Raw genomic sequence first — 13,826 nt, forward strand, 5'->3', positions numbered from 1 at the left:
AATGTTTGAGAGTTAATACCATCACCAATAGCTCTCACCTCATGTGTTCTATTAGAGCAAACAGCTGATGATTTACTCAGCTGAGAGTGTGTCACAGAAGTCTAAGAGAGTTCATCATATAACATACACATCATCAGCTGCTCAGGTATACAAAATCCTCCTTGCAACATCCATATTATACAGTACATATATACAAATCTTCATTCTAAAATACATTCACTCACTTCACACAAAACAGACATACACTACAGTATGCAAGAAAAAAATCTGCATCTGTGATTCTGACTCTCCCTCTGAAACCTGTGTATGGGACACTTGATTTAGATGCCTATGTCTGTCAGTCTTTGGTATGAAAGGCAATTACATTAATGATCAATGTTTTTATGTCTTATTAACAAACAGCACCAGCTACCAAATAATTATCATACAACTTCACTGCACGAGTGTTTCCTGGAATTCAGTATAAAAAAAATCTTCATTAAAAGTAATTTCTCCCTGGAGCTTTCTGTGTGACACCTTGGAAGTATGGCTGAACCAAATGCAGTGAAAGTTTTTGCTCTGTAAGATTCTTATTGCACTGAAATTCATCATTTTCCAATTCTCTGGACTCATGGAGGATAATGATCTACCAGAATGTCCCTTTAACACTCTTGGTCCCATAAACCCCTCCCTTATTACACTTAAAGCCTTTGATTTCACACAATGTCTCCCTTGCACTGAAGCTCTCTCATGTTGTTTCATCTTGTATAGGTAATCAGAATCCCTTACTGTGCCTTCTAGAAATCATCTGGATCCTTTTGGTCTTCCTCTTGAGAGTCGTCACTTTGTCAGAAGTTGGTGTCCGGGCGTCGCTTAGCATAAGTGGCAGAAGAGCCATAGGGACCAGACCAGTCCGTTCTCCATGAGTCATAAATATTGATATTGTAGTTGGGATTGTAGCCTTTACCACGACTGGAAGGTGGCTGTGAGAAATTTATGGATTATTAAAGTAATGAGATTTACATAATGAACTATACATGCAAAAATACTCCACAATGAACATCTGTTGTAATTTACTAAAATATTCTAAAAATAGCTACTGTATGGGCTGTACTTTCAATACCCAACATAATGAACTGCAAAGACACTGTTCAGATATCAAAAATATTCCCTAATCAAGGCATCAACATATCAATCAGTACAGTACTACAGTATTCATTAAAAATTATCAATGAGCAAAAATTAGTTAGTCAATCAAAATTTATGTTATATATGTACAGGTCAGACCAGGGAATGTCAAAGTACCTGTACTAAAAAAATTAATCACAAAACAGAAAAAAGAACAAATAGAAAATACTGTTATAATTTTTAAGCATTAGGTGATAAGCTTCTGATTCTTTAACTGTTATTAGGATGGAATGCAAAAAAAACTGTATTGTAGTGTCCGTATGCACTGCTGTGGCCAGTTCACAAATGCCTAGCACAGGTGAGCAGCTCTGTTCATTCAAGTAGTGCCTCACAGGTTCTAAAGGGTATTTTATTCATAGAGCTGAGGAGCATCCTTCTCTTTCACAAAGGAATTGAACCCTCCCTACACAATATTTCATGCATGGTTACAGGTACAGAAAGCTTTTGGAGGGCAGGATAGGAAATACATATGGAAAAATATACTGACATGATATAAATAATGGTGCCTGTGGCAAGTGGACTAAGTTAACTCACCTTCATCGACCTTCGTTCAGCTGCCATCTTTTCATGCCAGATTGCATCCATGTCATAGAGAGCATCATGGGCATAGTTATCATGGCCGGCAAGATGTGTTTTGTTGAGCTCATTCAGCATCTCAGCTGTGAGAGGCACATCATGACGCTTCTTCACTCGAGCACGGTTTACCAACTGTAGAAACAATGAGAACATAATTATTAAACAATTCAGTCTGGTATTCTTATTCTTGCTACCACCAGATAATTTCATTAATTTCAGGAGAGACTTTTCGAGCTGAAGGAGTCACCAGGTATAGCCTTCTGAAACTCTTTTGATACTATAGGTCTTTCCTAAGCTGAATAAAATCATCTGAAGATAGCAGGATACTAACTTAAAAATACATAATTCAACTGAGGAGGTTGACCATTTCAACCTGACTATTTGTTTGTTTTCTTGGTTGTTCTGGCCACTGAACAGATGATATGGTGTAACATACGAAAGACCTCTTGTTCTTGAGGGGTTAAATATGGTTTTACTTAACCCTCCAGCTTATATAATCTCTAAACCTATGCAAAATCATCTGATGTTAGCTTGAATAAATCAAAATATACAACAGCAAATTGAAGATGTTAATCACTTCATTCTGATGATGTATTTTTTCTTATTCTAGTCTTGTTTCCTCCTGATAACTTAATTCAGTTTAACCTAAGGATTTCAATGACCCCCTCACTACAAGAAGTCTCTTGTTAGATGAACAAAATCTTTCTGGAGGCAGTATAAATAAGCCACCAGAATGTATCACCTGATTCAAGGGATTAATATACAAAGACATGATTGACATTATCAATACTGCACAAGCTACTGTATTCTAGATTCTGAACAAGAATCTACAGGGACATATGATGGTGTTGGTATATAAACTAAATGTTATTCAAATTCCTTTAAGATGGAATGGGGATGATAAAGAATCTGAACATACACACAGGTATTATCACAATCAAAAGTTCATTAACAATCCCCTCCCAGCACTGTTTCCTACCTTCCATATTTCTCATCTCCACTTCAGTTTTAGTGGGTATCCCTCCTTCTCATAAACTCTTGTTGGGTGCTTGATATTGTTAAACCACAAAATATTTACATGACACTTACTATCAATACAGGTGGCAGGGAAGCATCAGCAAACTTTTGATTATGATAGAGCAGCATTATGCAACAAAACATATTGAATACTGAAATCCTACTGCACTTTATAATTCACGCTGATATAATTAAAGAAACATTAGAAACATTAGTAGATATTCTGAACAAGTTATAATTCTATCAGGCACATAATTCTGATATCAGGTACACTGAATTGGTACACATTAACCCACACTTAAGTCGTTGAGCATTTCCTCGGTGAGTTTCTCGTTGCCCTGCTTGACAACGTTGCAGAAGACACGGTTCACATACTGGCAGGAAAACATGCAAGAGAGGAAGACAGGAGCACAGGTTATCAGAGAAGTCAGAGCTCATTTTTTCCCTTCATGCATGACAGGGAGTACAAGTTATTAAGTAAATAAGAGAAGTTAACAGCAATAAAAATTTCATGCATTCAAAACTTTACAGAGAAAAGTGCAAAAGTTAAAGCTCCAATGAAACCACAAGGCTTCATTAAGCGAGTAAGAAACACTAGGATCTGTACAGGAATATTTATTATTACAGTAAAAAAAATAACTGAAATGTCAAATCAGGATGATCACTACAATTCAGAGAATTATAACAGAGGACATGCAACTAAATTTAACTCCTTCTGCCCCATGGCTTCTTTCTTACTTTATTCTTCCTACCTCCAGGCAATTTTATTCACCCTAGAGGAGACTTCTCATAATGAAGGAGCTAAGTTTAGACTCCATTCATATCTTCACTACAATATGTCTCCACTATGCTGAACAAAATCATGTGGTAGTAGCAATGATAAAATACAGACATTTCCATTGTGAAGGGGTTAATAGCAAAACAGTAAATACTAGCACAGTTAGCATATGGCATAAAGAAGCAGAGAAAGCAATGCTTTTACAAATAAGTTTTATGGTAGTCTAATCAAGGTATAATTATACTGACAGAGACATTTCATGCACATGCAGTGAAAAAGATGAGCTGAAGATATAGTACTGATTAAGTTTTACAGCAGTGGCAGCCAACCACCATTTACTGAATGGTCAGGAAATGGAAAGCAAGCATCAGTGCTTTCAAATATTTAGGCACAATAGTGATGAGCAAGGACAGGAGTTTAGAGAATGAACTGTGAGAAAGGATAAAACAGGGAAGGAAGACTGCAGTGTGACAGTGCCTTTGAACAGTTTGGCAGTGTGATCCACAAAGACAGGGGTTTAGAGGATGAAGTGTGAGACAGAGTACAGCAGGGAAAGAAAACTGTAGGTACACCTTGTGCTGATGGCAGTGACAGGGAATGGAAAGGTGAGCATGGAAGTAAAAAAATCACTGCATGACAGTACAGCACTGTATTTTGGAAACGAAGTTTGGACCTTAATGGAAGGATGTATGTCAAAAGTGAGAGGCGTGGAAATGGATTATGTGTGAGGAGCATGTGGAGTCATGTGGAAAGACAGAGGCAAATGAAGCAGGTTAGGAGCATTGTGGCACTGATGTGGATGTGCTGGAAAGTGTCAGGAGACATACCCTGAGGTGGTTTAGCTATATCGAGACTGGAGAATAAGAGAATTATTAGGAAAATATGAAAGTGAAGTGGAGGGAGAGACAGCATGAAAGACTTAGGATGAGGTGGAGGGATAGGATGGAGAGGTATATGAATGTGAATGGTGCGAGGCAGAGGAAGGGCAATCTGATGGCAGTAGACAGGGTGGCATGGGGGGTGATTTGTTCCAATCTGTATGCATCCCCTTCTTGGCAGCCTAAACAAAACCCTACTTGTGTCCATTGTCTGGGAAAGAGTATGAAAGTTTTGAGTGGACAAGCTGTGCACAGTGTAAAGTGCTGATATACCAATACAAACAAGAGAAGACAGTTTATGAAAAGATATTTGCTATGTCAAAACAAATATAAAAGGGTTATACTGTATATTTACACAAATGCAGTTGCTTACATATGTCTCTAATAGCAACACATAACATCAACCATTCACCACACTGATAGCAAAGAGAAGAATGAAGAGCACAGATTAAGAAAAGAAAAACAAAATACAGTTGACCCTCAATTTTGCAAACTAATGGGAGGGAAGACGGGTCCGTTCCTGTAAAATATATATGTACAGTACTTTAACAAAAATAGCACCCACTCATCGTGAAAGCTAAGTAACTATGTATGACAGAGATGTGGTATTCCAAATTTCCAGATGGAATGAAGTGTTGACAGAACCCTTCATTATTTTTTATAGAGTAACGTATAGTGTGTGTTTTTTTTAATGTTCGTAAATAGGAGGTTCTATTACTGTATGTAATACTGTGCATATCTTATATTTTGCGAAATATGAAGTGATTTCATTTAACTGCCGAGTGCTGTTTTACTAACTTCTATCATATTTTAATGGATGTCTCCTGTGTGATGTACAGCATACAGCCAGCTTTTCAGTCCTAGGACACAGAAATCATAGAATGCAAGAGGCACTTGTTTGTGTTTCAAAATCTTACTAAACAGATACACATAATGCAGTAGGAGGCATCTGTTTATGTTTCAAAATCTTACTACATGGAAAAGAGGCATGTAATGTGGATTGTCAGGCGATAACATATGATGTGTCTGTGCGCTGTGTTGTCACAGTCCACTGAGCATTTCTCCTCCACTTGGGCCCACCCCCTCCCTGCGTTGTGACTGTACCTGTGCTCTGTGTGACTTTTGCGGTTTTTTTGGCCACTACCCCTCCCCTCAACAAGCCCACAACACCTTGCATTCAAGGTGAGGAATATTGCAGTGTTTGTCTGTTATAAAGTCTTTATTAGATAGGTAAATGTCCTGAAAAAATCATGAAAATGACCCAAAATGGTGAACTTAGGGCTGGCTTGGGTCCCATGAAACCCATTAACATGACTGTGGTTCCTATAACGTGCAATCCCATTGAGCAGTGCTTTCTGGGTACAGTATTCCAGCATTACAGGATAGGGCACTGTATAAAGATTTGCTTTACGACTGCACCTACCTTTGCCATCACATGGTCGTTTGACAACTGCGCCATGATTAACAAATGCTCTTAATGCACGAAACAATTTTGGTGCAAGTTTACTTACTCTACCTATCTATCTCTTGCTAGACGCCTTAATCTCATAAGGGGTGGCCACAAACAAATTGCCTCCATGTCCCCCATCATTTCACTGCCCTCCCCCCAGCTCACACCTCCCTCTCTCGTATACCTCTCCATTCCATCGCTCCATCTCATCCTCAGCCTCCCCTCCCTCTCCCCTCTCCACCTCACTCACATACACTCTCCTCATTAGTCTTTCCCTCTTCATCCTCTTCATATGACCAAACCACCTCAATGTATTATTTCTCCTAACACTTTCTATCACATCCACATCCACACCACAATGCTCCTTCACTTCCTCATTTGTCAGTCTGTCTCCATGTAACTCCACATGCTCCTCTCAAATAACTCATTTCCATTGCTCTCACTCTTGACTTGTGTCCTTTCAACAAAGTCCATGCTTCACTTCCATTATTGTTAAAGTTGGTATCACAATACTGTACTGTCAGGCTACAACTTTTTAAATTCCATGCTCACCTCCCTATTTTTTATCACTGCTTTCAATGATCCAGCAACCTTCCTTCCTTGTTGCACCCTTTCAAGCACTTTATCCTCCAAACTTCCATCCTTACTCATCACACTACCCAAGTACTTAAATGCTCTCACATTTTCCATTTCCTCCACATCCAACCTCACTGTACATTCAGTGATTTCATTCCTCTCAAAGATCATAACTTTACTCTTCCCTATATTCACCTTTAGATTCTGTTTCTTACACCCTCTCCTAATCTCACTGACCAAGTCTTGCAGTTCCCTTTTATCTTCACTTAACAATACAGTATCATCTGCAAACAACAGTACAGGAAGTTTCCAAATGCTGTCCTATCTCATTAGGACTGCTTCAACATCCTCTGCCCTACCTTGTACCTCTTTTATAACCCCATCCATATACAGATTGAACAACCATGGAGACATGACAAATGTCTGTTTCAATCCAACATTCAGAGAGAAAAATTTGATCAGTTCACTATCCACACACACTGCAGCCTTAGCAGTCCCATACATACTCTTCATGGCATTCAACAATTTCCTGTTTATTCCATTTACTTTTAATATTTTCCACATTCCTTGTCTATTCACTCTGTCATATGCATTCTCCAAATCCATGAGGGTTGCATACAACTTCTTTCCCTTGTCTAGAAATTTTTCTACCAAACACCTAAGGATGAATATCAGATCTTCACAACCTCTTCCCTTCCTAAGACCCCACTGTTCTTCTCCAACTAATTCTTCCGTTATTTCCCTAACTCTGTCAATAAGTATCCTACCATATACTTTTCCCAATTACACTAAGAAGACAAATGCCCCTATGATTTCCACACACTTCTTTTGCCTCTTTTCCTTTGTACAGGGGAATAATTATACCTGACTTCCAATCCTCCAGGACTCTGCCTTCCTCCCAGCCAACCTGCACATCTTCCATATTTATTCCACTACTATCTCTCCCCCATGTGTCATCATTTCACCACACAACTCATCAATTCCTGAGACTTTCCCCATTTTGACTTTCTTAATGGACATTTTTAAATTCCACACTGTTAAGTAGGTTATAATCATTGGGGGGTTTGGGGGGCAAAGCCCCCCAGTTATGTTTCAGGGTCTCCAGTTAGGCTTCCACTGCTCTTTATGGTTTTAAACTGTATATGTTTGAGTTCATTTTGGTGTGGTGACATCATGTCCAGTTGGCAGGATTGGCAGTAAACATGCTAACAGGTGTGTTCATGTGGCTTTCTGTAATGTTGATAAGTAGGTATATTATGTTTGTTCACCAATATTTTTTGACTGAAAATCATATGCTAACCATCTGAGATGTATTTAATAATAAAATTATTTTCCCTGAGAATGTAGGTCTACATGAAAACAGATAGAATCCCTGCATCACTCTCTTTTTTTTATTTACCATCCGTACTCCTCACATACACATGCCACTGATGAACCATTTTTGAGCTTGCGAATTAGCTCTAATTTCTGGGTTACACGAGATTCACCCTTTTTCTTTTTTTAGGTTTGGGACGTGGTGACACGATGATTGTTGCACTGGTACTGGTGAGGTAAGGAAAGTGACTGGTGGCACTAATGGCCACCCAGTGGATGCTTTGTAAAGCAATGTACACTGTTGCCATACCATCCATTGGTCTGTAGGGGTAATGGGCCTGTGGATGATGTCCATTAAATCCAAAGTCTGTTGTTTCAAGGGTCTGCAAGATCAAGGATCAACTGTATGAAACATGGGGAGGAGAAAAAAAAAAAAAAAAAAAAAGGACAAACCCTAAAAGAATAAATGAGAAAATGAGAAGAAATTAATGACAAAAGGAAAAAAAAAAAGCAAGAGGAGAATAAATCAAAAGCACATAACACTGGTCACCCACCACTGTAATGCCAAAGATGAGGATGAAGAGGAGTGAAGCAAGGCCGATGACAATAACTGCGATGAGCCACTGGGGAATTATATAATCATCCTGCAACTCTGCCACCACCTTAGGCTGGTCTCGCATCACTGGAGGGGAAAAGGTGATATTATGAAACAGACTACAGCATATATATATAAGCAGAGGGTTGACGTCCTATGAGGTATGCTATAGGGTGTTCATCTTAGCTTGGTGACAATGCTTTTCTTTTTTGCAGCTTATTTCTTGAACTTCAATGGCAGAATAAGACAATGGTATGGCTTCGCATTATTTCCACAGTAATTTTTCATGATTAGTCATTATATAACCTTTTGTTGTAGCTCTCTGACAGAATAAAACAATACTAAGGCTCTACATTCTTTTCACAGCAATTCATTTTTGGTTAGCATCATATTCTAGCATTATTCTCTTGTTATAGCTCTCTAGCAGCATAACACAATACCATGTCTACATTCATTCCACAGCACTTCTTTGTAACCACAGTAGTCCTAAATTCTACATTTAATCTGTTGTTACTGTTCAGCACTGAAGATAGAGATGGTAGCTCTAGGCCAAGTTGAGGTGGACAGAATATTGTGAGAAAGATTTGACATTCAGTGAGACTAAATGTGTACAGTAAGTCCTCTTCGCCAGAAAGGCGCATCTTTATTTTATTTTTATTACTCTTGCATAATTTTACTGAACTTGGGAAAGTCTTCTCATACTGCATGGGTTAGTGAAAGCTATCTCTAACCTCACCAGTTCCAAAAGTCTCTCCTAAACTGAATACTGTATAATCATCTGGAGATAGCAAGAAAAAATGAAAAAATTAAATCCTTGGGCTGAAGGAGTTAATGTTGTACAGGTTCAAAGGAGCTACAGTTTTACAAAGGAGTCAAAAAGGCTATGGGCATGCGAGTCGGAGTCAGAGATATGGTAAGGGCAGTTAGGGGCTACACGTGTATCAGATGCAGCTACATACGGACTACATCGCACTAGAGGCACTCAAGAGCTACAACACACATACTAAAGGCAATTATAGGTTACAGCAGACATATTAGGGACAGTCTGAGACTACAACAGGGGCATTAGAGGCATCTGGGGGCTATAATAAGAGTGTTAAGGGCTACAGCAGACAGTTGGGGCAGTCACAGGCTACGACAGACATACAGAGGGGATTGAAGAGCTACAACAGTTGTACTAATGCCTAAAACAGGTCTACTGGCATCAGTCTGGGGATACAACTGTATCTGAGGCAATCAAGTCTTATTCAGGGTGTATTTGAAATTACAGCAGGTACAGTAGGGGTAGTCAGGGAGAATAACAAACATAACCCTAATAGATGTTCTCTCACGTTTTATGCGTCCGGTAATCTCCCAATTATCTGATGGTGCATTACCCGACATGTCATTATCCCACAAAGAAAAAACTTGGGCTGAATTAAAGCAATATCTGCTTTTGACTGAATTAACCAGCAGCATGCATGGAAGCCGAAAGTAAGCTGTGCGGTGTTGGTGCACATTAAGTTTCTCATGGAGTCTTGTTGCCATACCAGAGCTTTTACAGGGGCTCATGCTGCTTGCCCAGCACCTATATCTATGCCCCTAGTTGACACTGGGGCAGAAGAGACATAAAATCATCTCGTTTATGCCACTAACCACACAGGAATAATTAACAAAATCTTCACTACAGTAAGGTGAGTATGCAGTAGCAGTATATTTAACTGTAAAGGACTGTATGGTACTCCATATCTTTTATTCACTACATTACTCCATGTCTATTTCTTCAGTATGAATTACTGAGAGTACAGTGTGCTGTATACACAGGACAGTAATATACTGTATCATGAACTTATATCAGGAAATCCCTATTTGGGGTTGCCTTTTTTCTACTGTACAGGGTGTCCCTAATGAATGAGGGTGAGATTTGGAAGCTTCCGGTGTTGCTGTTTGCTGATGATACAGTATTGTTGAGTGAAGATGAATGGGAGTTGCAAGGTTTGGTGAATGAATTTGGGACAGTGTGTAGGAGGAGGAAGCTGAAAGTTAATGTAAACAAAAGTAAAGTTATGGTGTTTGAGAGGAATGAAGTCACAGAGTGTGCAGTGAGGTTGGATGGTGAGGATATGGAGAATGTGAGTGCATTCAAGTACTTGGGTAGTGTGATAAGTAAGGATGGAACTTTGGGGGATGAAGTAAATGAAAGGGTACAGCAGGGAAGGAAGGTTGTTGGTACACTGAAAGCAGTGATGAGAAATAGGGAGGTGAGTATGGAAGTTAAGAAGTCACTGCATGATGGTATTGTGATCCCTACCCTGACGTATGGAAGCGAGGCGTGGACATTGCAAGAAGGGAACAAGTCAAGAGTGAGAGCAGTGGAAATGAGTTACTTGAGAGGAGCATGTGGAGTGACGTGGAGGGACAGGTTGACGAATGAAGAAGTGAAGGAACGTTGTGGGGTAGATGTGGATGTGGTTGAAAAGATTAGGAGAAATACACTGGTTTGGACATGTGGAGAGGATGGAGAATGAAAGACTGACTAAGAGGGTGTATGTAGGTGAGGTGGAGGGAGGGAGAGGGAGGGGTAGACCGAGGATGAGGTGGAGGGATGGAGTTGAGAGGTATATGAGGGAGGGGGGGGTGAGTTGGGGGGAGGGGAGTCAAATGGTGGGTGACAGAGTGACCTGGAGGCGTTTTGTCTGCGGCCACCCTTTGCGGGATTAGGGCGTCGGGCTATAGATAGATAGATAGATAGACAGGGTTTTATAGGGTTATACCCCATGTAGAGGGGTTGTGGGCATTGTATGACGTTATCTGTCAAAATGCATTATCTGAGAGGGGCTTGGCTGAATTAAGATAGATAATGGGAGATTACTGTACTACAATCTTGTACTATGAATCACAAATTCATGATCAATCCTCTGGGGTAAGTAAAAATTATTACTGCAGGAAAAATAAGGACAAGAGAGTGAAGAACCCTCCTATGTCTATTGCTCTTCATGCAAAAACAAACCACACTGATGACATGGAACTGGTCATAAGTCTATTTAGGATTCTCAGTCAAGGTTAATAAACTGGAAAAAAAGTATCCAACAGTACTGAGGGAGTTGATTCCCCTTCACTGTTAGGGAGACCTTCTAAGCCAAATTTATCATATAATAGCAGTCAGAATGAACTACAAAAACACAGAATTGTAGTGAAGTGGTTAAAGCACCTGCAAAGGCACCATATAACATCCAACCAAAAATAATGCCAAAAGGAAATCAATTTCTTTACATCTGGCATCAACAGTACTCACCATGAAAAGTCACTGAAGCAGGAAAACAAAACAAATTTCACAATATACAATTATTCAGACCTGTCTGTATCTTATAGCTACATTTCAGGTAAAAATGTATTGGACAAAAATATTCAACAGCTACAGTGGTCTATTCTTACTACAGTGTTACTAATAGGTTTTATCATCATGTTATCCTTGTTTTTCCATATACAGTCCATCTGAAGTGGAAAGGTCTACAACACAGCCCTTTACACTCTTTTGAAACATAAATCAGAGAAAGAAGGTCTTGGATACCATGTCCCTACAGTACAGATCAGCTGTTGAAGTTAATTTTAATGAAATAAGCATTATTAATTAGGTCTAATACAATTACATTATTATCTCAAATAATGGAACAATATACAGGCATACCCTGATATCCGGCGCATCGCTAACTGATGACTCACTAGACCAAACAAAAGAAATGGGGAATCATTCCCTCAATCTGAATGGCCATCGATTCGCTAGTCTGAACACTCCTCCCCTCCCTTGGTTTGAAACGAGCACTTTTGAACGGGATGTCGTGGTGCACACGGCTCTCCTGGCCCTCCCTTCATCCCCTCTCATCTCTCCCCATCCCTCCTCCATCCCCCACCATGCTCAGAATTGCAAGATGTGTCTCCATCTCCCTGCCCTCCTCCACCCCAGTTGTCTCCCTCCCTGTCCCCCCACCCTCCCCCACCCCGTCTTATCTCCCAAGTGTGTGTGTGTGTGTGTGTGTGTGTGTGTGTGTGTGTGTGTGTGTGTGTGTGTGTGTGTGTGAGAGAGAGAGAGAGACCAAGGTGGGGGACAGTAGGGTAGTTTGGCTGCCTTGTCTCCCTCCCCATCCCTCCACCCTTCCTGACCTCTGCCTGTCTGGCCCGTTCATCCACTCTCCCACTCTCACTGTGTCTGTTGGCTTGAATACCTTTCTGCATGTATGTTTGAAGATAATAATATTACCTATGGTGTTTCTGTATCAGTCTCTATTGATTAAGTAAGGTATATGAGAGTTTGAGATTGGGCCTGGAACGCATCTTCGACTTTTCTTTAGTATCGTATGTGGAAACTGCTTCGATATTCGACATATTCGCTGACCAAACACTCCCACTGGTACACAACACTGCCAGATATCAGGGTAGGCCTGTACTATATAAAGAATTTTGTATAGTATGCACACATGCTGAAATAAATATTGATTTACATACTTTGCTATGATAAATAATGAGACAGAGGGAAATGATTATTGAAACTCACTGATAGGATATGTGGAATCAAACATTAAAAAAAAAATGCTATGAACACCTGTCAAAAAAAAAAATGTTGTTACATTTTCTGATGATACATTATAATACACCAGATGAAGTGGATGGTATGATTCCTGAAGTATCCTCATAAGTTGGCATGCCTGCCTGCCCTGTCAATAACAACTGAAGATGGATGTAGAAGTGAGGGATGAGATGACCAATTCCTGTACATGACGCTTTACACTCCTTGGTACAACACAAATATCATAAAGCTATAAGTGTTGCTTGTTCTGTTTTGAAACATCATATTTGAGATAGACCTCAACACGAACAACAGCACAATAAGGATACTGGAAACAATTACAGCAATATAAGAAACAAACACTGTATAGGTAGTATAAATACCAACAACAACCCAAATAACAATGATAATAATAATAATAATAATAAAAATAATAATAATAATGATAATATCAATAACAATAATAAAAATTATTAAATGTCTATCCTCTAGTTCTTTCTTGTCTCATCACGAGCATAGGGGTCCACTGCGAGGATATTCAGTCTTGACATTTAAGGCACGGGAGACAGGCCTTACTTACCCTAGAGGAGCCTTAATTGGGCATTAAAACATAACCAGTCCTCAGCTTGAAATCCCTAAGGCCCAGTTCAGTTGGAGCACCCTAACCCACTAGACCACCTGGTGGCCATTTAGTTATTTAGTTATTGCTCAACGAAGTACATGGTTATCTGTGTTACAGGAAACCATTTTCTTGTCACTTAGTGTAGAATCAACTGAAGGTTGCACTACACTGACTGAGTGGATGGTGATATTATATGAAACATTATTTGAAATCCAAGAACACCCAGCGCATATGTGCTGTGAGTGAAAACTAGGAGGGGTATCCAGGCATCCCTTCTTAGTGATCATTATAAGCTCCCATGATTTAAGAT

At 39.6% G+C, this 13,826-nt stretch overlaps 1 protein-coding gene across 1 annotated transcript in view; it reads right to left on the reverse strand.

The window, feature by feature from the left end:
- Positions 1-827: 827 nt before the first annotated feature.
- Positions 828-13,826, reverse strand: part of LOC145407661 (uncharacterized) — a 28,264-nt gene continuing 15,265 nt past the window's right edge. Inside the window, exons 10-13 of the mRNA XM_080278531.1 lie at positions 8,311-8,438; positions 3,057-3,134; positions 1,702-1,875; positions 828-962 (exon numbers count right to left, since the gene is read on the reverse strand). Coding sequence (XP_080134657.1) covers positions 828-962; positions 1,702-1,875; positions 3,057-3,134; positions 8,311-8,438 — 515 coding nt within the window. The remainder of the gene's footprint in view (positions 963-1,701; positions 1,876-3,056; positions 3,135-8,310; positions 8,439-13,826) is intronic.

This window comes from Coenobita brevimanus, chromosome 74 (assembly GCF_032717465.1).
Source record: "Coenobita brevimanus isolate Jiangsu-jjx chromosome 74, ASM3271746v2, whole genome shotgun sequence".
Classification (NCBI taxonomy): domain Eukaryota; kingdom Metazoa; phylum Arthropoda; class Malacostraca; order Decapoda; family Coenobitidae; genus Coenobita; species Coenobita brevimanus.